Source organism: Schistocerca gregaria, chromosome X, assembly GCF_023897955.1.
Source record: "Schistocerca gregaria isolate iqSchGreg1 chromosome X, iqSchGreg1.2, whole genome shotgun sequence".
In the NCBI taxonomy this organism is placed as follows: domain Eukaryota; kingdom Metazoa; phylum Arthropoda; class Insecta; order Orthoptera; family Acrididae; genus Schistocerca; species Schistocerca gregaria.
The window spans coordinates 373458952-373484794 of record NC_064931.1 but is presented as its reverse complement, the minus strand read 5'-3'; the positions used below and the strand labels follow the sequence as shown (position 1 = coordinate 373484794).

General features: G+C 40.4%; 1 protein-coding gene across 19 annotated transcripts in view; it reads right to left on the bottom strand.

The window, feature by feature from the left end:
* Positions 1 to 25843, bottom strand: part of LOC126299135 (uncharacterized) — a 450753-nt gene that overhangs the window by 395642 nt on the left and 29268 nt on the right. For all 19 annotated transcript variants that reach the window (XM_049990880.1, XM_049990898.1, XM_049990882.1 and 16 more), the window contains exon 2: positions 876 to 1079. In XM_049990880.1, coding sequence (XP_049846837.1) covers positions 876 to 1079 — 204 coding nt within the window. The remainder of the gene's footprint in view (positions 1 to 875; positions 1080 to 25843) is intronic.

The window sequence follows — 25843 nt, the reverse complement described above, 5'->3', positions numbered from 1 at the left end:
TAAATGAACATACTTCTCTACCACATCTTTGTCCCTTTTAACTGACCAGTCTTTTATGTTAATATCCAAAATGGAATAGTTCAGAATTTTACCAATTTGTAATTGCTATAATATGCATGTCTATAAGTAGGCGTACCATGCAAAGCCTCAGTCAGTCTGCGGCTGGTGTTCATTAATATAATCACTAAATCAGTCAGTCAGTATTTGGTAGCTATGTGTGTATTTTATAAACTGCAAGTTAACTTTGCTGCATTGAATTTTACACACTGAAAAACTCAAGGCAGCAAAGTTAACATGTATCTTGTAAAATATATTCACCTTGTCATTGTTGTCTTAAAAAATGTTCAAAATGTACAATTACTATGTGACAGTCCGGTAAGGTTCTTATTGAGTCTCCAACATGCACAGATATTTTGTTCCTTATTGCTGTATGTGAAAAGAATGAGTTCGTTTAACTTAATGAGTATGCAAAAATATAATTTACAAAGCTGATCACTGAATTACACTGTGTGTTAATAAATGTGAAGAGAAATAAAAACCAAACTCCACATTATTGTGTATATCTTTTAATAACAGTTTATCATAGTCATCAACAACAGGATGATGAATAAAGCATAAATTCCAAGATATTTATGAAACAGAGGTATAAGGGGCAGGACAGCAAGTTACAGTCCATAAGAGTAAAAGTGAAATGGCTAAAAACATAATGTACACCAATAAGATTGACAACAGAAAAACAAGGTGAGAGCATCAAGTCAGTTAGTGGGAGGGTGCACTTGAGTGAAAGCATTTGTTTTTCTACATTCAGGATGAGCAAACAACAGTAAATATGTATAAGCCTTCTATTCATTACATTATTAATCCAAAAAATGTACCTTTCTTTTTCTTGTCCTGTTTGCCACAGATGGCCCTTCAACTGTTGGAGAAGATGGGGAGGATTTCACTTTCTTCTGATGAGAGCAAGACTCCTTCAATGTCTCCTGAGATGGTGAAACCTCTTTCTCCTTCACAGGCAGGTCAAATCTAACTCTGCGAGGCCTTAAGGTTTTCCGCGGCAGTGTTTTAGGTGTCACCGATTCCTGCATAGGTAAGTATATGAACAGATCAGATACATGTTAAGCTTGCAAACATAAGCCCACATTCAAGAACATCACAAGAAAAAGCAAAAGAACTTCAACACCCATGTTATAATGAAAAATACATGCATGCATTAGCTGAGTCAGGCACAACATGTTGCCCACACAATCCACCTACTGTGGGATGAATCCCTATAAATTCTATGGTAAATTTGTCCAAAACTGTAGGTACAGGCACTCAATAACGGGACTATCAGCAACCTTAGCAAAATAATTGAATATAAATGTGGTTTAAATGTCTAAAATACTAAAAAAGGAGTACACAAGAAGTATGCAACACTGACAGAGAGGTGTGAAACTGCCTAATTAATAACAAAAAAAGGATAAGCCATCCCTGTAATGACAAATTAAAAATGGACAAAATAGTTCATGGATGAACAGACAAGCATCAGTGTCCAATGAACACCGCATTTCAGCAAAGCATACTGATGAACTGGATGCCGAGGAGCTGGTGCTGGCCTTGTAACACCTATGCCTCCTCCTCCTCCCTCCTATCTGGTGTTTTGTGCGAGGTCCACACCCAAGTGAGGGCACGCATCCAGTATTTCTTTCACACTCTTCCTGCCACCAAGTCGTTCTGTCTAAGATCTGCACACAGAGACGCACGCTGGTGGCATCCCTGCTGTTGCCCTGCCCAGCTCCGAAATCATTTCATCATAGGAAATCTCCTTAGTCTTCTTAATCAAACTCAATGTCGGTTTCCAGGTCTTATTAAGGATCACGACTGATCAGTGGCTCACTTTCTCAAATCTCAATTGATTTCTAATTACACAGTCCCTGAAGACATCTGTTTCAGAACGTTAGTACAGTCATAACACATTTCATGTAATTCTGATAGGCAATGTTCCGAGACTGTCAAATTTATAGGCTGCTGTAGTCTGGTGTGTCATTGGTTTTCTTGACAATGATCTATGACAGTATGGACCATTTGGCTTATATAAGTTACGCCACATTGAAAGGGGGGTTTGATAAACAATAGATTTCTGTAGTTAGAGGTCGTCCTTTACGCTAACAAGCGGTGCCTGTATTTTAATGAGAGGTGGAAGACAGTTTCCACTTTATATTTCCAAATAATTTGTCCAATCTTCTCCACTACTGCACCACAAAATTGATTAATTGCAAATAGACAAATCCTCCTGAGGTTTCCTTTTATGTTTCCACTTGTTTTGAAGTTAGTGCAGGATGCAGAGCTCTCTAATTTGTCACTATGTTTATCTTTTTTTCTGCAATACCATCCTCAGAAGTTTTTTGTTCAGACTACCATTGTCAGGGAACATGAAAGTCACATGTACCTATGTTTTGAGCATACCACTCCTCTGTGCCTCGTAGTGGCAGCTGTGTGAATATAAATTTAGGTCACTGTTCATCATCATATGGTACACGCTGTAGCTCACATACTATGGTTCTGACACCAACTAACTTCTGGTGTTGTCTAATTACAGTATATATTGATATTCAAGTAAGGGAGTCACTGATCAATCATGATAGTGATACCATCTTTAGTAAGGCCAAGGAACCTGTACAGAGTCTGATTGAGAAGAGGAAAGAGATCTCCCATAACAAACTGAATTCAGGAGCAGGCAAAGCAGCAGCAGCAGCAGTAGAGATGCCACCAGCATGTGTCCCTGTGTGTGAATCTTGGATGGTACGGCCTGGCTCTGGGAGGAGTGTGAGGACGAGATGCTCGAGGCACACCCACACTTGGATGTGGGCCTCATACAGAATGCCAGTCAGGAGGGAGAGGAGGAGATATAAGCCTGGTGCTAACTCTGAAGGCCTTCAATTCATCAGCACACCTGATGATGGCAAAGTGGTCATTTGTTGAAATATTGTACCCACTGGACACTGACATCTCACTGTTCACTATGAAGCACTTTGTTATGAATTACACAGGACAAAGTTGAAGAAACACACATTAAAAACCCTCAAATATTTTAGGAAGCAAGTCAGACATTGCACAGAATCTTACAAATTGTACCTCATTCATCTCATTATCAGCCATAGAGGGCACACTGGGTAACTAAGCTTCTGTTCTCTTGTCAGAATACAAAATATTGTCAGAATGCAAAATGTAGTCACAATGAATGTGACTTGACCTGAACACTGCTCAGCCAGAACATTAAGACTACCTACCTAATAGACGGTATGTCCACTTTTGGCACAAATAATAGCGGCGACCTTGGTAGGTCACAGGAGGGAGCTGGCCCTACATCTGCACACCCAACTCACCTAATTCCCATAAATTCCGGGGAGGGGAACAGTGAGCTCTGATGTCATGTTCAATCACATCCTAGATGTGTTTATCTGGTTCAGATCTGGACAGTTGGGAGCCCTGCACATCAATTGTAACTCGTCACTGTGTTCCTCAAATCACTCCATCACACTCCAGGCCTTCTCACAAGGAGCATTATCTCACTGAAAAATGCCACTTAAATTGGGAAACACGATCATCATGAAAAGGTGTACGAGGTCTGCAGTGTATGATACTCCCTAGACATCAACATCATGGTGCCTTGCACCAGCCCTACTGGACATATAGGTGCCCACATGAATGTTCCCCAGAGCAGAATGGAGCCGCTGCCACCTTGTCTCTGTCTCACAGTACAGGTGTCAAGGAGCTGTTCCCCTTAGGAGTGACAGATTCATGTCCTTCCACTGGCATGATGAAGAAAGTATCAGGACTCGTCATACCATGCAACGCTCTGCCACTACATCAGCGTCCAGTGCCAACGGTCACAGGTCCATTTCTGTCTTAGTTGTCCACGTCATAGTGTTAATATTGGCACATGCATGTGTCATCGGCTACGGAGGCCTGTCGTTAGGAGTGTTCAAAGAACTGAGTGTTCAGACACCTTTGTACTCTGCCCAGCATTAAAGTCTGATGTTAGTTCCACCAGTTCACTGCCTCTATGCCATCACAATCTACACTTGGTCAAATTCTGACAGATCATGCACCTCCCCCATTCTACACATGGACAGTACGCTCACTGATACTACATGCACCATGTGTGTGTCTGACTAGCAGTCATTCCTCACCATGTGATGCTGTTATTGTCTGGATGGGTTTCTATTGATAGCAGGTCAGTGGTCATAATGTTCTGGCTGATCAGCATATGCCACAAACACCACACATTGGATAGTCTTCTCACTGTGCCATACAACTGTGTCTTACTTGTAGGGGGCCATGCTGAAAAGTTATGTCTCTGATTTTTTTCTGTGAATACTCTTAAACCTTTTTAAATAAAACGAACTTTATTAACATTCTACATCTTTATTCTTTACGTCTACATATTTATTTCTCAACATAGTCACTATGATGATGAACGCATTTCTCTGAATGAGAGAGAAGTTTGTTGATACAATTACTGTTGACTTTGACAGAGCCACAACCTCACTTCTGCTTGCATCACTCCATCGCCTTCAAAGTGAAGGCCTCAAACATGTTCTTTAAGTTTTGCAAGCAGACTAAAATCGGATGGGACCAAAGTGGGACTTTATGGAGGATGACTGATGACAGTGAATCCAAGAAGTCTGACTATCATGGTGCTCACATGTGGTGTAGCATTGTCATGCTGAAGGAGAAGTTGCTCCATGTGTGGAAGAACTCTTGGAATTCAAAACTCAATTACAGCACACCATTTCTCATGCACCGACATAGATACATGATGCACCAAGAGTTTTCACATAAAAAATTTGGAGGAATTATGTTCTGCATGCTATTATGGATGAGTGAGAAGAGCACCACCTCATTTGTATGGCTAGGAGGAGGTATACCACAGCAGAGTAGTTGATTTAGCAACAGCAACTTATTGCCCATCACCTGTAGCCACTTTTCTATACACTGAGTCATGACCTTATAGCTCAAGAGCTAAAATGTAGCATATAAGGAGATAGCATATTGATCCACACGATTTAAGGTACTCGCCTACTTGGTTGTCACGTCCTCCTTGCATTAAATTCCCGGGTACCCAGCAGAATGAGACATATTTCTCCATTCTTTGTAGGTGGAGGGGTGGGGGGGATGGGTGGGAGGGGGGGGGGGGGCGATCCTGGGTACTTTATCTATTAGGAACAGGTTAGGTGGAGGTTGAAGTGCAGTTGCAGTCAGAGTACAAACGGCAATTAGCAGTCCAAATACGTATCTGTACCAGTGCCTTCAAAATCATGTGCATCATACACAGTTAATTACTTAAACATGCAGATATTGATGACGAGATCAGGAAAAACCACAGAGGAACCAACAGAGGCCCATCTGTAATTGCAGCTAAGTGGTAGCTGTGCTCATTTAAAATTTCATAAAACACTGTATTAAAAATACATGCAGGAGTGCATTCCCTCCTTCACCTCACAACATCTGAAATTATTCTACAGCCTGGGTGTAAGTTGGCTCCAACCCTTGGTTTGGGTTGGTACTTACTTGCTCAACAACTGGTATCTCTAGCTCATGTTTTACAAAGTGATGCAAATGACCTCATTGCTTATGGACGATTTCATTCAGGATATTTATTCCACAGTACAATAACCAACAGATCGGTATGGGGCGAATTTGGTTTAACATAGATCAGTCCTAGCGGGTGGTTATAATTAAAGTACAGCTACTCACAAAAGTCTCATGTGGGGGCTGCAATTATCAAATGGCAGTTAAAACTAAGTATATATTCTAATTTGTTAATGTGGCATTGATTTATGCTGAAAAAAATACTTATAATTTTGGCCACCAGCTGCAGATTCAGTGCTGTGAATACAAGAAAGACACATAGAAATGTTTCCATTCATACGGATTATGAACAGGAAATAGGTAAAGAAGATAAAACAAGTGAAAAAGCATAATGTTGGGTTTATTATTAACAACTGTTTACAAAATTTGTTCAATATGAGTACTGAAAATGTTGACAAGATGCTGCATCCATAAAATGATGTGAGCAACAGTTTCTGTTCCAATGGAATCTGAGCACTGTGTCCCTGTATACTGGCCTTCAGATCAGATGGAGACTAAAGGAGTCCCTGGTAAACACATTCTTTTAGATATCTCCAGAGCCAAAAGTCACATGGATTCTGGTCAGGCGATCTTGTACACTACGCATCCGGAAACTCTCGAGATAATATGTTCGTGGTAGGTTGTATTAAGCAGATCTTTCATTGGACAAGCGATACAAGATGTTGCCCCTTCTTGGATGAAAGCAGTGGTTTCCACACAGCTGCACTGCAGGAATCACATGCTGTACAAGATTGTCTCAATAATGTGCAGATGTCACAGTACATTTGACAGACTCTCTGTGTAAGTTCTCTTCAAAGAAGACATTGAGAATAAAGGTGCTTGTGAATCAACACTACACTGTTTCACATGGTGAGTGCAATGCCTCTCTGTGCACAACAATTTAAGGGGACATTGATTACCTATGCAGACAATTTTATATTATCAAACATTGTGATCCATTATCTTAGAATTTTTTTCAGATGCCAGCTTTCCATAATTACTGAAAGCACTTTTGTAAATGAACAGAACTAGACTTATTGCAAAAATCATATGGTGACATGTGTTAGGATTTTTCTCTCAAACATGCAACTTTTTGGCAGAATTCTGTAAATAAATGAATATAAGAATTAAACACCAAGGTATAATTTTTGTGTTGAATCTCATACTTCACATACTTTGGAAATCTCATGTCTCTACAATCAGTACTTCTCCAGAAAATGGTCATTTATGGCAAAAAATGCAGTTCTGAGATAGTGAGGTTTAAAGTTATTTTTGTTACAAATTCTCATATAGACTTACATTTCTAAGGCTTTTAAGCACTAGAATTGTCCTGGCTCATTTTCTGAGGCCTCTTCAGTGTCACAATTGCCCGGTTTTGCCTTCTTTTCTTTCTTGCTTCTTTCGTCATTTGCTAAGAAGCACACACGGCTTCACATACACAAAGCTCATCCAGTTCCCTTGGTCCTTTAGCTATGTTCTGTCCAAACCTCATCCCTAACTTCTCCAGAACCTTCAGTCTTACATAGTTCCCATCTTTCCCAGTTCCCACTGTTAAAAGTTATTAGAGTGTCAGACACTGCTAACTTTTAGAGTCATGAGGCCAACAACAACCTTTTTAGGCACACAGCATCACACATTATTGAAGGACTCATTCACGTTCTGGGTCTTCACATACAAACATTTCTTTCGTAGCTCTGGATTTGTCAAATATTTGAAAATAGGTTTAACTGCCTCCATTACATGCAAAGGAAGAGGCCTTTGTTTATACCCAGTGTTTGGTGGAGGTGGACACAACATGACATGGCTTTTCATCAGTTAATATACAATGAAAGACCGTGCTTCACACAGCTCTTTTCATGTTCTCTAAATTATCACAGTGTTCTCTAATGGCCTTCCCATAATATTCCTGTAAGTCATCAATTACCTTTTCCATTAGTTTTCTACCACATTTTACTGTCTTCCAATCGTACAGTTTTGTGTCACCCAGTTGGGTTTCTAGGTGACACAGGCATGTTTCCATTCTTTTCCTGATATGTGCAGCACATTCATGTTTTTGTAGAGCAGCATCATACAGCTTACTGTTCTGTACTGTAATGAATGTCTTGCTGTCTCAATGAACTAAGTAACTCACATATAAAACACCTCTCTACTTCTGCAAATGTTGGAAAATGTTGACTGCTCCTCGTATCTCCATTCCTCCATTTCTGCCATCATAATTGTTTTATACATTGCTATATATGAAGGATTCTATTTTTTATAGTTCACTGTACATCCTTTGAAGTTCTTACTGAGAACTTCAAAATCCAAAACTTTGCCAGTGTCAATACTGATTATAGTTGTAATACCATTTTTAGAACTAAACCCATGCTTCTGTCAGGATCCATCTAAAGCAATGTTGATGTCTGAGTCACCTTCATTCTGTTCCACAGCTTTTGATGTAGTAGCAACAATTGACTCTTCAACCACAAAATTTACACAGGCCCTGGCAACTTTACATATTTACTATATCTAGGAGGAGGTTTCAGCAAATTAAACAAAGGGCAGAGAACATTACTAGCCTTTGCACCTTAGGCAACACATCTAAGGCCCTAGAACAGTCTCACATTAGTCTCACACAATCCATTGCCTGGAAGCTTTGATGAAATATGAAATGCTTTTTCAGCTTTGCACTTTTGACATTTAATAATTAATTTACACACACCATATCCACCCTGGCTCCAATATCTTCATAAAGTTTATCTCCGCCATGAAAGAAAACAAGAAATCAAAGAAAACAAGTTATGAGAAAGAACTTGTGCAAGAATTTGCAATTCAATAATGATGTTGTCCATAAAACAATCACTTTTACCACTGCCAAGCATTTCTAATGTTACTTTTCTTTTGGGTGCATTAGGAGGTGTGATCAATTCAAAAACTTTTTCTTCACTGTTAGCACATGTGTTTTCTAATACTTCAGATCTCACATATCTGTTACCCGCAAATTTGCATTTCTTAAACACACTTTTACACAGTCATTTTATTTACATATGAAAGCTCAATATAAGCAAGTGTACTACGGATATTGCTGGCTATCACACAATCACACTACTTTCAGTCAAAAACTTGTGCCAGAAACAAAGGACTGGTTTGTTTATTCTTAATGCCAATGTAATAGGAGACACAAAACAAGCCAATTCACAGGCTTCTAGATTGTGCAGTTCCCAAGATATGACTGTTCAATTGTGGCAGCGTATGCAAAGTGGTGAAAATTGTAAGTCACATGTCAACTTTCAAAATACTATTCAAATACTTTAAAATGGTATGTTTTTAATGAATGGTACATCAAAACGTTCAGAAAGCCCAAAGTGAATCACGGAATAGAAAACAGATCATTAAATTTCACTGAATTTGATGTACAGTGTCCCCTTAACAGCACCCCAAATTCGGCAGTTCTGTGTACTCACTGATCCCTGTAATGAAAAATGTACCTTGGCATTCTACAGAATATTGCCCAGCCACATGTCATGATCTTCAGTCTGTGCCAGAAACCAAAGTGCAAATTCAGAACACTGCTGCAGAGCGTGAGGTTTCAATTACTGCATCATATGAATCTTGTACAGGTAAGTACGACTCACAACCCACCCTCACTGTCTCCACAGTATACTTTCTTCCAAGAGTGCTAATGCCACAAAGTATGCAAGAAAACTTCTACATCTACATTTACATTTATACTCCTCAAGCCACCCAATGGTGTGTGGTGGAGGGCACTTTACGTGCCACTGTCATTACCTCCCTTTTCTGTTCCAGTCTCCTATGGTTCACGGGAAGAACGACAGTTGGAAAGCCTCCGTGTGCGCTCGAATCTATCTAATTTTACATTAGTGATCTCCTTGGGAGGTATAAGTAGGGGGAAGCAATATATTCGATACCTCATCCAGAAACGCACCCTCTGCCACTTGAGTTTGCTAAACTCCGTAACGCTATCACGGTTACCAAATAACCCTGTGACGAAACGCGCCGCTCTTCTTTGGATCTTCTCTATCTCCTCCGTCAACCCAATCTGGTACGGATCCCACACTGATGAGCAATACTCAAGTATAGGTCGAACGAGTGTTTTGTAAGCCACCTCCTTTGTTGATGGACTACATTTTCTAAGGACTCTTCCAATGAATCTCAACCTGGTACTTGTCTTACCAACAATTAATTTTATATGATCATTCCACTTCAAATCGTTCCGCACGCATACTCCCAGATATTTTACAGAAGTAACTGCTACCAGTGTTTGTTCTGCTATTGTATAATCATACAATAAAGGATCCTTCTTTCAATGTATTCGCAATACATTACATTTGTCTATTTTAAGGGTCAGTTGCCACTACCCGCACCAAGTGCATATCCGCTGCAGATCTTCCTGCATTTCGCTACAATTTTCTAATGCTGCAACTTCTCCATATACTACAACATCATCTGCGAAAAGCCGCGCTGCAACTTCTCGATATACTACAACATCATCTGCGAAAAGCCGCATGGAACTTCCGACACTATCTATTAGGTCATTTATACATATTGTGAAAAGCAATAACACTCCCCTGTGGCACGCCAGAGGTTACTTTAATGTCTGTAGACATCTCTCCATTGAGAACAACATGCTGTGTTCTGTTTGCTAAAAACTCTTCAATCCAGCCACACAGCTGGTCTGATATTCCGTAGGTCCTTACTTTGTTTATCAGGCGACAGTGAGGACCTGTGAACGCCTTCCAGAAGTCAAGGAAAATGGCATCTACCTGGGAGCCTGTATCTAATATTTTCTGGGTCTCATGAACAAATAAAGCTAGCTGGGTCTCACACGATCGCTGTTTCCGGAATCCACGTTGATTCTTACAGAGTAGATTCTGGGTTTCCAGAAACGTGATACGCGAGCAAAAAACATGATCTAACATTCTACAACAGATCGACGTCAGAGATATAGGTCTATAGCTTTGCGCATCTGTTCAACAACCCTTCTTGAAGACTGGGACTGCCTGTGCTCTTTTCCAATCATTTGGAACCTTCCGTTCCTCTAGAGACTTGCGGTACATGGCTGTTAGAAGGGAGGCAAGTTCTTTCGCGTACTCTGTGCAGAACTGAATTGGTATCCCTTCGGGTCCAGTGGACATTCCTCTGTTGAGTGATCTTTTCTATTCCTTGGACACTTATTTCGATGTCAGCCATTTTTTCGATTGAGCGATGATTTAGAGAAGGAACTGCAGTGCGGTCTTCCTCTGTGAAACAGCTTTGGAAAAAGGTGTTTAGTATTTCAGCTTTACGTGTGTCATCCTCTGTTTCAATGCCATCATCATACCGGAGTGTCTGGATATGCTGTTTTGAGCCACTTACTGATTTAACATAAGACCAGAACTTCCTAGGATTTTCTGTCAAGTCGGTACATAGACTTTTACTTTCGAATTCACTGAACGCTTCACACATAGCCGTCCTTATGCTAACTTTGACATCGTTTAGCTTCTGTCTGTCTGAGAGGTTTTGGCTGCTTTTAAACTTGCAGTGAAGCTCTCTTTGCTTTCGCAGTAGTTTCCTAACTTTGTTGTTGAACCACGGTGGGTTTTTCCTGTCCCTCACAGTTTTACTCAGCACGTACCTGTCTAAAACACATTTTACGATTGCCTTAATCTTTTTCCATAAACACTCAACATTGTCAGTGTCGGAACAGAAGTTTTCGTTTTGATCTGTTAGGTAGTCTGAAATCTGCCTTCTATTACTCTTGCTAAACAGATAAACCTTCCTCCCTTTTTTTATATTCCTATTAACTTCCATATTCAGGGATGCTGCAACGGCCTTATGATCACTGATTCCCTGTTCTGCACATACAGTATAGAAAAGTTCGGGTCTGTTTGTTATCAGTAGGTCCAAGATGTTATCTCCATGAATTGGTGCTCTGTTTAATTGCTCGAGGTAATTTTCGGATAGTGCACTCAGTATAATGTCACTCGATGCTCTGTCCCTACCACCCGACCTAAACATCTGAGTGTCCCAGTCTATATCTGGTAAATTGAAATCTCCACCTACGACTATAACATGCTGAGAAAATTTATGTGAAATGTATTCCAAATTTTCTCTCAGTTGTTCTGCCACTAACGCGGCTGAGTCGGGAGGTCAGTAAAAGGAGCCAATTATTAACCTAGCTCGGTTGTTGAGTGGAACCTCCACCCATAATAATTCACAGGAACTATCCACTTCTACTTCACTACAGGATAAACTACTACTAACAGCGACAAACATGCCACCACCGGTTGCATGAAATCTATCCTTTCTAAACACCGTCTGTGCCTTTGTGAAAATTTTGGCAGAATTTCTTTCTTGCTTCAGCCAGCTTTCCGTACATATAATGATTTCAGCTTCGGTGCTTTCTATCAGCGCTTTAAGTTCCGGTACTTTACCAATACAGCTTCGACAGTTTACAATTACAATACCGATTGCTGCTTGGTCCCCGCATGTCCTGACTTTGCCCCGCACCCTTTGAGGCTGTTGCCCTTTCTGTACTCGCCCGAGGCCATCTAACCTAAAAAAAAAAACGCCTAGTCCACGCCACACAACCCCTGCACAACTTCTGTGAAGTTTGGAAGGAACAAGATGAGGCACTGATGGAATTAGACCTGTGAAGGTGGGCCATGAGTCATGCTTGGCCAGCTCAGTTGGTAGATAAATTGTCCGTATAACAAAACTGTGATCTAGTATTCTGATCCTTCATCATTGTGCAAAAGTTGGTCTACATCTAGCACAATAACTATCAGACAACAAAAATTTCTCTCTCTTTACTCACTTCCTTAGCTTATTACTTTTCAATTTCTTGCTGAAAGTTTGTTGAGTTAGCCATGGACCACCTACTTCTAAATCTACTTGAGGCGCATCTGTTTCTAACTGAAATAACACATCAAACTTATTTTTCACGTTCCTTACAAAGCAGGCAGATGAAGTTCTACACCTGTTCTTTCTATTATCTGTTGTCACTTTCCACATTCTTAACCTGGCTACATATTTTGTAGTCTTATATAATTCAGCGTAAAGGGCAGCAATTTTCCCCTTCTGTTCTCCATCTTCCCATCTCTTTTTTGGTCAAACCATTACTGCAATTTATATTTATGTGAAATTCAATTCATGTACATACTTTCACACAGAGATGTACACCATGTAACTATAGTGTAGATTCTAAACACGCGCATCTAGCAATGATTAAGTTTTGTCATTAACATACATAATTTGCAGGCACTGAAAAATTCATAAATAATAGTACAAGAACAAAACATGGAAATCACTATTCAGACCTTAACATTAATCTTGTAACAAATGAAGGAATTATGCAGCAAGATTCAATGATTGATTCCTCGGTGAATTAATAGATTCTAAGAGATAATGAAAATAATTTAAAAATGGTCTGCAACTACTCCTCCTGGCTGACTTTTCATATTCTACTGAGAAATTATGCTCAATGTTACTAAGAAACAGAAAAACAAATATAAATAGCAGGAATGAAAAAGTATTAGTTTAACTGATGTGTCCCGCAGTATAATGAGCTATTGTGTAAATTACCACATGAGGGAAGAAAACATATAACATGAATGGACAAAGATTTGTAGCCTACTAGTTCCTCGTAAGAGTACATTGTCTGAGCCACTGTGTACTTAGCAAACTGATAAACCAAACTAGATGCAGAGAGTCATCTAGGCCAGTAACTAATAATCTAAAAGGACTGTATTTGCCTTGTTTGTAAGTACCTAGTATAGCTATGGTATACAAGTCTCTAAATGATGCAAGAGCTGAAAAGGCTAAAGAATCTATGGCCAAAACATTAATATTCTCTGTCATGAAACTGTACAGAAGCTTAGTTTATAAGTGCACAGAAAAACAAGAGTACCAGTGTATCACGTAGCAGTTATCCTACACAACCTTAGTTTTATTTTGAAGTCATTCAGTTTGAATGTATACATTTAAAATAACACTGATACAGCTCTTAAATGGGTGGAATTAGTTAAAGCAATACTCAAAAAGATAAGCTGGTGAGGTCATTGACATAGCTGAAATGTTAGCACTGAAGAACAACCAGCCACCCTACCAATAAGAAAACATTAGCAAAATAAAATTCAACCAACACGCAGGACCTTCTTGAAAATAGTTATAGTGGTCAAATATTTTTACAAGCTTACTTTACATTTAATGCAACATCCTACTAAGCATACTGAATGACTAGTTATTGTTTTTGTGATTAAGGGCACTTGATTTAGTTACCAACTGAATGCAGATGGCACAAAAGCTTTAGAGAATAATATACATATAAATAATAATTTTCTTCCTTATTTTAACTTGTTATAAGACAACTACACTTAATCTCACTTAATGTTTGAGTTGCCAAAATGATTATTATATACAATTTCCCACAATATCTGTAACAAATATAGATATAATGTTATAATAATATTCCCCATTAAGATTTGCCTTTATGCTCTCTGACTAAATGAGTTTGAATGTGTTTTGATATATGCTGATAAGACGAAAGGTCACATAATTCCATTTTTGGGCCAGCAGGCTGTGGGCATTGAGCTTAAGTCCAACAGCATCACAGATGTGTTCAATTAGGCTCAGCTAAGGCGAATTTCGCAGCCAAGACATCAACATTAATTTCCTACCATGCCCCTCAAATCACTGTAGCATGAATTTGGGTTTGTGACACAAACAGTTAGCCTGCTGGAAGATACTATCACCATTGGGAAAGATATCATGTATGAAGGGATTACTCCACAAAGTATTTGTTCAACCATGGTGCACAGAGTAAATACGCACAGTCATACAAATATAGCTGTGAAATGAATAATAAGTATTTCCTTACATTGGTTGATTTCTACACTTGGAAATAAAACACTCTTTATGATTCATATGTTGCTTAATTTGTAACCAAATACACGCTATGTAAAATCACACCGCAATGGGTGCCAAACAAGTATTCATCTAGTAAGTAATATCTGTGGTATTGGGCCGCACTGACACACTCCCCTGTCGCATTTGTTATGCAGTTGTGTTCCACCCAGCACAGTGAATAGTTGTCTCTCCGGTCTGAAATCCATTGAATAATATTTATGTAATATGGGTCGAAAACGTTGTGAAACTACAAAGGAAGAGAGAGAAATTTGAGTCAAGTTCTTTCGACAAGGAAAATTTTCAAGAAATCGGAGAGACCGTCAGTAGACCTACCAGTACAGTGAAGAGTATTATATACATGTTTAAACAGAGCAGAAAGTACGAAAACAAATCACGACGTGGTCATCCTGCATTTCTATCCAAGATGGAGAAATGACAGCTACTTCGAGAAGTCATCAAAAATCCAAAACTGAGCACTCCACACCTTGCTACTGCTTTTCATATGTGTACAGGAAAGTCCGTTTCAGCACGGGCTGTCACAAATGTGCTTCATGAAGCTGAGTATGGAGGCCGAACAGCCTATAGAACACTGTACGTCAGTAAAATCGACAGAAGAAAGCGACTTCCATTTGCAAGGGAACATAAATCAGATGGGTTTGATTTCTGGAAGAAAGTTTTATTTACTGACAAGAGCTGACAAGAGTCGACTTGAGCTGTTTAAGTCTAAACAACGCAAACGGTGTGGAGAAAAAATAATTGTGAACTTTAAGAGAAATATAACATTCTCAGGAGGTTCAGCACTTGTGTGAGGGTGAATGAGTGCAAATGGTGTGGGGGATTTGTGTTTTACTGATGGCATTATGGACCACAAGGTCTACATAAATATCCTAAAAACGCATCTATCCTGTAGTGTGAATCATATAGATCTCGGTAGGGATTATATTTTCACACAAGATAATTTTCCAAAACATACCGTTCTAGATACAAAGCTGTGGTTGTTGTATAACACGCCTCACTGGGCGCAGACACCACCACAACCCCCTGACATTAATCCTTTCAGGAATTTGTGGCATTTACTCAATGAAGACATCAGGAATCATCAGATGTCCGGTAGAAATTATGTACAGACCATTCTACAAGAGGAATGGCGTAAAATTAAAGTGCAAACAACATAATGGTGAAATACATGCCAAGAAGAATGCAAGTGATTATAACAAGGAAAGGAGGCCCTACTAAATACTAACAACAACATTCTATGTTTAAAGTGTGATTTTCAGTACTGTAGACGAATACTTGTTTTGTGTCTTACATTGCCTATCTGTACTTCTGAATGCTTAACCGTGTTTATTTACATAGCAAACTGTATTTCTTTATTGTATTGTCATTTTCACTCATCAATAAAGAAATCCTTGTCCCTGCTTTATTTAAATCCGCCAGTTTTCCACCCTTAATACACCCTTAAACATACAATCATGCATTACATGAATACTTTGTGGAGTAACTGTAGTTCTCCACTGTGACAGTGTCTTTGATTACTAGCACAGGTCCTACAGAAGCCTAGGCGAATATTCCCAATAGCATAGCACAGTCCTTCGACTTGAAAATGTGGTGCAATGAATGATTGTGTATCGGGACAAAACCATTGCCCTGGCATAACAAGAAAGACGACTCTGGTGACATGTTTCTATTGATTCAGATTACAATGATCCCATGCTGAATGCAATAATAATTAAGGATATCATTAGGTCAACAGATAAACATGTAGGGGTCTGCTGCAACAGAGCCCCATGTTCAGCAATGCACATTGAATGTTCTTCCCTGAAACCATTTTATCTCCACCTGCATTGTATGCTGTTATCAGGTCCGCCACATATTGCTACATATACTCTGGATAGAGTGGGTAAGCTTCCAATATCCACATTCTGCAATTAGGTGTGGATGCACAGCACCCTGTCACCTACTTGTGGTTTCACTGTCATTCAGCAACTTTCCACAAATTCTCAAAATGGCAGACCAGCATCATTATGCCTGAGAGACTCACTGCCTAGTTGTTTATATTAGTGGATTTCGCCCACTTGGGGGCTCATATTGTCACTAGAATGGTTCCCATTCTTATCTGTTTTGCTTATACACTAAGGAGTAGACCTCGGATTTTTGGTAAAAACCTATTTTGTTTCTCATTAAAATAAAGGCAATAAAAGTTGTATATACACGAATTACGCTAATTTATGACCAAAAACACTAGTTTTATAGCACCTAAAAATACCTTATTGCAGGTTAGTACCTGATTGTACCTAAATTTTAAAAATTCAATTAATACAATTTTTTATGACTAACATTCTCTCACGATATTCCCAGCTAAGAATTACACAAATATTTTATCGAAAATTGTAATTTTATCGTATCTAAAATACCTAATTTCATGTTAGAACCTGACTATACTTAATTTTTAAAAATCCAGTCAAATTAAATTTGCATGACTAAAACTATGTTTCAGGTCTTCCCAACTACTTAAAAAAACAGTAACTGGTTGTTAACTGGTTTGTTTGCATGTCTGAACACCAATCGTGAGTCAGACGACAACAGCTTATGCCAGGCTGTTCCAGCTCGCCCTGCGTGGCAGAGCGTTGTTGCTCACTGTGAACCATCAAATGGGCCGGCAGGGCACTGAGGAGCCTTTTGATCTGCCTCCGGCATCTTCCTTCCCTGTTGGAACAACCAGTTTAAAACACCAGCGCTGTCTTCAATTGGTCGAATGTGGTGAAATATTGTCACAGAAGAAGCTAAGTAGCACAGTCATCGTGTTGTAGTGATTATGATACTAGACTGTTGCATTGAGGGTCACGAGTTCAAAACTCACGTGAATAGTAAAATTTTAATTTCTAATTTGGTTTGAGTACATTCTAGAAGTATCCACAAATGTCAAGAATCATTCCACTGGAATGTTCTGTAACAGTGTATATAACGTATGTGTTCTGGCCAGGGGCAGTTCAGTCCGAGCTCTTGTATGTGCCAGTGGTGAATAAACCTTCATTAAGTGAAGTTAGTGTTCATCGTTCATCTAATTACACCTTCTTCTATGTGACATTATTCTGGTGAAGGTGCTGGGTACTGGAAATTGTGATAGCGCACATTATTGGCAACAGAGTGGCTTCCATCAGGCCACGACAGATCCGCCGTTTACGTGGCGAGAAACCCAAGTTCGAGTCATTTTCAAAAGATCACAGTATATCAGAAACAGAAGAAGAAGAGGAAGTTATGATGACAGTAACTGTGTGCCACCACATGAGACATCTTTCTGGGTTCTCTGGTGACGATGGCCAAGATCCAAATATATAAGCATATAGCCAAATTTAACAAATGGGACGACTCCGTGTGTTTCACTAATGTATTTTTCTACTTGGAGGGCACTGCCAAGCAATGGTATGAGAACAATGAGGAGAAGATCACAAGCTGGGAAGTATTCCAGGTGGAACTGTGCAAGTATTTCGGTGACACACAATGACAGATGTGCAAGGCTGAAGACAAATTAAAGTACAGGGCACAGCGTCCACGAGAAACTTACATTCAAGATGCCTTGGAGCTGTGTAAAATAGTGGTTCCTAGACTGAAGGAGGAAGATAAGGTTGCACATCTCATGAAGGGTGTTGCTGAGGACATGTATCAAGCCCTACTCCTGAAGGAGGTTTTGACAGCAGACAAATTCATAAAATGGTGCTAGTATATCGAGGCACTGCATCCAAAAAAAAAAAATTACGCGCAAGAAGTTTGAACAGTTCCCAAACATCATATGTCTGTGATGGAGGAAGCAACTGATTTCACAAGTGTTATTCATCAGATAGTGAGAGAGGAAGTTCAGAAGGCACTTGGATTACACGGTGAGCAAAAAACAGAGATGCTTCAAGAGGTCATAAAGGAGGAAGTGGAACAGATATTGAACCCAATCTTTCGTCCTTCATTTCTTTTTAAAACGGTGAAAAAGTCGAGACACAGGCGAAGTTAAATTCCTACAATGCCACATCAGGAACCTGTTGGGACACCAAGGAAGACTGACATCTGGAGGACCCAAGATAACCAACTAGGATGTTTCCACTGCGGATGGCCGGGACATGTGGTGCGCTATTGTCGAGAAAGGCAGTGGATATTTTATGACGCCCACACCAGAAGACCAATCTTAGCTGATGCCAACTCCAGGACAACGAAAATGAACAAGATGTGGGTGCAAAATGACGTAGGTCACCATCGCCGCAAGCTAGCCGCTGGCGGGGACGCTCCCCAACACTCCAATCAAGGTTTCCATCGCCGTTTAAAAGATCCAGCCGATCAACTAGCCACCGCAACATGGAAAACTAAAGGGTGCGACCTTCCTTAGAGGTGAGGCCACTGACGAGAAAAATCCTCCGCTGTTGATCACTACAAAAATGATAGGAAACTACATCGATATCCTCACAGATGGCTGACCAACCCAAGCTCTTGTGGACTCTGGAGCATCATATTCAGCCATTTCGGAGACGTACCGTTGCCAATTGCAGAAAACCGTATTTGTCACCAGCGAAACATCTCTGCTGAAGGTGGCTAATGGGAAACATGTAAAACCTACAGCAAGATGTGTCATTTGTGCAGGTATAAGTGGCCATACACAGCCCTTAGAATTCATCATCTTACAAGAGTGTAGTCATGGCGTCATTCTTGGATGGGATTTTTTGAAAGCTTCTCAAGCAATTACAGATTGTGGTCACTCAAAGATTATGCTAGACAAGATGAGATACTGTGGACAGGAAAATGCGCATCCGAATGTGTGAAGATTATGTGTGTTGGTTGAAGTGATCATTCCTGGAGTCAGCGCTAGAAAGGTAATTGTCATGTGTGATGCCATGCATCAACCCATGGATCTTGTAGTGGAATGCAGAGAAGCATACCACTGAAAAATAACTTGGTCATTAGGTGAATTGTGGATAGTTAACTGTCACGAAGAACCGCAGATCCTTCCAAGATGCATGTGCATAACAAACGCTGAGCCATTAATTGAAGAACATCTGAACGTCATAGGAACCTCCCATGCCGAGTCTGTGGGCGAAATTAGCGCTACAACTATGAGACAAGATCTTCTAGCTCGACTATCACCAGATCTCACTAAGGAACAACAGAAGAAGCTACTTACCATTCTTCAAGAGTTCTCTGAATACTTCAATCCACAGGTGAAGAGCATATTAAACAAATCAATGGTGAAGCAAGGGATTAGCACTGGACACCATCAACCAATAAGCCAGAGAGCATACCGTGTGTCAGCAACGGAACATCGAATAATTCATGACGAGGTAGAGGAAATGATGAAGAATGACATCATTCAGCCTTCACAGAGCCCATGGTCGTCACCAGTGGTCATTGTCAGGACGAAGGATGGCAGTTGGCCCTTTTGTGTTGATTACAGGAAGCTTAAGAAGATAACTAGAAAGGAAGTTTACCCCCTTCCATGAATTGACAATACACTACATTGTATGAAGGGGGCTAAGTTTTTCTCAACAAGGGACATGTACTCGGCATACTGGAAAATCTAAGTAGATGAGGCTGATCGTGAGAAAACTGCATTCATCACCCCTGAGGGTCTGTATGAGTTTAAGGTAATGCCATTTGGTTTGTGTAATTTACCAGCAACTTTTGAACGGATGGTGGATAATCTTCTAAGTCACTTGAAGTGGACGATGTGTCTTTGTTATTTAGATGACATTATAGTGTTCTCAGAGACATTTGAGGAACATATACGTTTTACCAAAGACTTTTCTATCAAAGCCAGGCCACGCCAAGAGTTGTTAAAAGCCGATGTTAAATTTATCTAGGGTGGTGCTCAACAAGATTCTTTCAATGCGCTGCGAAAAGCTCTGATGACTGACCCTGTACTTGGTCTGTATGATGAGAGAGCACCTACAGAACTACACACAGATGCCAGTGGGTACGGGATCAGTGCTGTTCTGGTGCAAATTTCACATGGAAAAGAGAAGGTTATAGCCTATGCTTCTAAGACACTTACAGGAGCTGAGAGAAACTACTCAACTACGCAAAGAGAATGTCTTGCTGTGATCAGGGTAATTTACAAATTTCGACAGTATCTCTATGGAAGGCCATTCACAGTTGTTACAGACCATCATTCACTTTGTTAGTTGACAGGTCTTAAGGATCCAACAGGACAACTCACCAGGTGGGCACTACGTCTTAAAGAGTATGACATTACCATAGTGTACGAAAATGGAAGAAAACACCAAGACGCCGGCTGTCTCTCAAGAAACCCTGTGCAAAACCATCAAGACTTTGATGAAGATAGTGACTGGATGGCTGCACTCCAGGATCTCTCTGCTGAGCAGAAGAAGGATGCCAAGATATCTCACATTATGCTTGCCTTAAATCAATCAGAGGATGTGAAAGGACAATTTAAGGTAGTTAATGGATTACTTTGCAAGAAAAACTCTGATTCATTTGGAAAGAGGTGGCTACCAGTGATTCCTAAACACATGTGCTTAGATGTTCTACAGAAATTCCATGACACACATGAGGCTTGACATTTAGGATTTATTAAGACATACGATAGAATCTGAAAGAGATATTTTGACCAGGTTTATTTAGGGGTATACATCACTATGTGTTGCACTGACGGGAATGCCAGAAGAGAAAGGCAGTTCCTCAGAAACCACCAGGCCGACTAATACCAACCCACCAGCTGAAACACCTTTCCAGCATCTTGGGATTGACCTCCTCAGATGAGTTCCAATGTCTGCTAGTGGCAATAGATGAATTATTGTTTGCACTGATTATCTGACACGCTATGCCATGAAAACAGCCAAAGCATTCGAGGTAGCCAAATTCATCATGTAAGACATTGTATTAAAACACGGTGCCCCACAGTTGTTAATTACAGATTGAGGGAAAGTTTTTCAATCGAATCTTGTGACAGATAAACCGTTGGTGCAACATTACTCATCACATGATGACTGCCTAACATCCGCAAACTAATGCGCTTACTGAACGCCTTAGTAAGACCTTGGTCGACATGCTATCAATGTTCGTCCATGTTGAGCAGAACAACTGGGATGAAGTGCTACCTTTCATGACATTTGCCTACAACACCACTAAACAAGACACCACAGGATTTACGCAATTTCTCCTGGTGCAAGGGTGTGAGGCGACTACGACGATTGACACTGTGTTTCCATTACAACTTGATAACGTGGACGACGACTAAATCGGCCAGGAAGCTCAGCAGTTAGCTTGATTCCGCATGCTGCAGGCTCAAGAAAATGATTGCTGAAGGTATGACATGAGCCACTGCCCTGTTCTCTACCAGCCTGGTGACCTGATCTGGATCTTCACTCCTGTTCGGAAGGTTGGTCTCTCTGAGAAGCTCCTCAGGCGCTACTTTGGATCCTGCAACCCAAGGTAAATTCGAAGCTCCAGCGAAAGGAAACAAGCGGAAAGGTGATGAAGAGCGTGGTGGCAAAGGAAGTTCTAAGAAGATCCCCGCTAGGGCGAACATTAGCCATCAGGAGTGGGAGTATACAGGACCAATGAATCATTCCCGGACTAGGGGGACATAACAAAGAGACGCTGTTCTCTTAAAGAGGTAACAATAACACAGAAGATGAGTAGCACAGTCACCGTGGTTTAGTGGTTATGATACTTTAGTGTAGCATGGAGCGTCACAAGTCCAAAACTCACCTGAACTGTAAAATTTTAATTTCTATATTCGGTTCGAATATCTTCTAGAAGTATCCACAAATGTAAAGAATCATTGTACTGGAATGTTCTGTAACTGTATATATACCGTATGTGTTCTGGTCTCAGGCAGTTCGCTCTGCACTCTTGTATGTGTAAGTGTTGAATAAACCTTCATTAGATGAAGTTGGTGTTCGTCATTCATCTAATTACACCTTCTTCTACATGACATGATTTCACAGTGCAGTATATTCGTAGAAAGTCAAGCACGTCAACAGTAGCCAGCTTCAAATCACCTCTGATTCATCACTGGTTACAAGATTTTCCTGATTTCTCTACAGACAAAAGAGAGTTCTTCACTGCAAAGTGTGCAACAAAGATATAAATAAAATGTTAACCTTTTATCTGCTACACCCACTCAGAGAACAGTGATGCCACTGTTTTTCCTGAGTTAACTTAGACCAGACACATGCGAATGTAAAAATATTGTTTCTAAACCCTTAATGTGGTTTAATTTTGCTAAGGAGATCTCTTCTGTTAATTCTTCCAGAAAGTATCTCTCATTTGTTTTTGTTTTTAGGTACGTTCTGAACCGAGGTCGCATTTAAGTCAGCATGCTGCAGAGATTAAACACCAGGCAAATTTAAAAAATAAATCAAATTTGAAACAAACGTTTGTAAATAAACCAAATGCAACGAACAAAAACTAATTTCACTGTGACCTGCGTCGAGCCATTGTTGCAGCAAACGTACCATTCAATGCAGTTGAAAATAGCCAATTCAAAAGTCTTCTAGAGAAATACTGTCAACACAGCATTCCATCAGAATCCACACTGAGAAAGAACTATTTAGATACTTTATATGAAAATACGTTGAGCAGGATAAGGGAATACATAGGCGATTCGTACATGTGGATCTCTGCCGATGGGACAACTAACAGACAAGGTTGATATGTGACTAATCTGATTGTTGGAAAATTGGACCCTGACACTCGCTCTGTACCTCATCTGATACGCAGCACGGAGCTAAAAATACTAACCAGGAAACAATTGCTCACTTTGTTAATAAAGCCCTCCGTTTACTTTTCCCCAATGGTCTAGATGAAAATAAAGTACTTGTAATCTACACTGATGCAGCCATATACACGATTCCTGCTGTTAAATTGCTAAAAATATTTTACCCAGCCTCACTCCATATCACATGTCTTTTCCATGCTATGAATCATGTAGCTGAGATGATAGTCTCAAATTTCCACATGTAAGCAACCTAGTTTCAACCATCAAAAAGGTTTTTATTAAAGCACCTACAAAAATCCAGTTTTTTTTTTAAGAGGAACTTCCCAATGTACCACTCCACCAGAACCCATACTTACTCTCTGCAGAACATGGCTAGAGGCCGTGAAATATTACAGAGAGCATTTCGATGACAATAAGAATGTTGCTCCTAAATTACACGAGGAGACAGTGAGCATTACTTCATCTAAAGATCATCAAAAGGACCGAACAATTTCCAACGACATTGCATACATACAATCTCATTCTGTATTTTTGGTACCTATTATTAAAGCACTAGAGTGCTTATGGAAACCAATCTACACACAACTGTCACTGATAGAAGAGGTGACAGAAGAAGTAAACTTGGTCCCAAGTTCTATTGGTATGAAAGTTAGTGAGAAACTAAAGACAGTGCTTAAAAAACAAAACACCCAGGACTGAACCCTCTCTGTGTAGTGGCTTAGATCGTATCAGGTAAATCGACAGAACATGAGTGTATGGTCCCATTGCACCTAATACCATCATTTAAATATGCTCCGGTGACAACTGTTGACATGGAAAGCTCATTCTCCGCATATAAGATGCTATTAACAGACAACAGATGCAGTTTCTCAACAGAAAATCTGGAGAAAGTGATAGTTATTTAGCATGACTGTAATTATGGACATGGACGATAATATCATGTGGGTTTTGTCAATCAATTTATCTTTCTAGACAATAAAATGTCAGATTTTGGTCACCTATTTTTGTAAGTGATGGAACCTATTTTAGTTACCTAATTTAAGATTTTTAGAACTTAAAAGTCCAACGTCTACCGATATGCCAAAACATTATGACCAGAGCCCACCGTCGGTTGGTTGGTTTGTTTAAAAGAGGGGTGGAGGGACCAAACTGCTAGGTCATCGGTCCCTTGTTCCAATTAAAATAATTTCACAAGGGTGGGAGTAAAATAATAGACACATACAAAACACAGCTGAAAGAAAGGAGAAAACCACAAGAATTAGATAAAGGCAACAAATACTAAAATCGACAAAAATCAGACAAGAAAACCACAGAGAGACATAAGAAACATGTAGAAGGGATCAAAACAAGAGAGCAGATTACCATGGCTGGGTGACCATGAGAATAAAAAGGAGAGGCCAGCCACTCTGCAACACATTAAAACCTCCACCCTAAAAGCACTAGGATGGAGAACACAGAGGGACAAAGGATGTGCGCTAAAACTTAGATCAAGTGATAAAACCCACCCTCACAAATAATAGGTAAAACTAAAGCTGCTGTTGAGGCAATGTCACCCAACACCAAAGGCAGGGTGCTGAGAAAGTTACAAGTCTGCCGCAGAGTGGTTAAAAGTGGGCAATCCAACAAGAGGTAGACAACAGTCATTTGTGAGCCACAGCGACAGTGAGTTGAGTCCTTGCAATGGAGGAAGTAGCCATGCATTAGCCACATGACTGAATGCAAGTCAGTTTTGGAGATGCCCATTTACAGAAGCAGTTTCCGCATTGCCTGTTTGGCCAGCCTGTCAGCAAGTTCGTTGCCTGGGATTCCAACGTGTCCTGGGGTCCACACAAACACCACTGAATGACGGGACCATTCCAGGGCATATATGGACTCCTGAATGTATTCTACCAAAGGCTGGCAAGGATGGCACTGGTCGATAGTTTGTCGGCTGCTCATGGAGTCAATACACAGGAGAAATGACTCGCCAGGGCATGAGCAGATGTGCTCAAGAGCATGAGATATGGCCGCCAGCTATGCACTGAGAACACTGCAGCCATCTGCAAATGAGTGTGGTTCAATATGTCCTCCACGAACATACACAAAGCCTACATGACTATCAGCCATCAACCCGTAGGTGTAAACCACTTCACGGCCCAGGTACATGTCAAGAATCGAGAGGAAGTGATAGTGGAGAGCCACAGGGTTAACAGAGTTCTTAGGGCCATGCAAGATCCAGAAGAATCTGCGGCCTACGTGTATACCATGGGGGTGTACGTGAGTGGCCCTTGAGGAGAGGTCTTAACGGGAAGTACTCTAGTTCAAACAGAAGGGGCCGGACATGAACCGCAAATGTAAGCCCTGACCTTGGCCGTGGATGCACGAGACGAACTGCTGTGGTTGGGAAAAGGAACGGTAATTCAGATGCGCAGGAGAACTACGAACATGTACAACGTAACTGATGAGCAGCTGTGCACACCTAACCTTCAATGGAGGGACTCCGGCCTCCACCAGGACACTGGTCACTGAACTCGTTCTAGAAGCTCCTGTCGCTACGCAAACACCACAGTGGTGCACTGGGTTGAGTAAACACAATGCTGAGGGCGCTGCCGAACCGTAAACCAGGCTGCCATAGTCTAGGCAGGA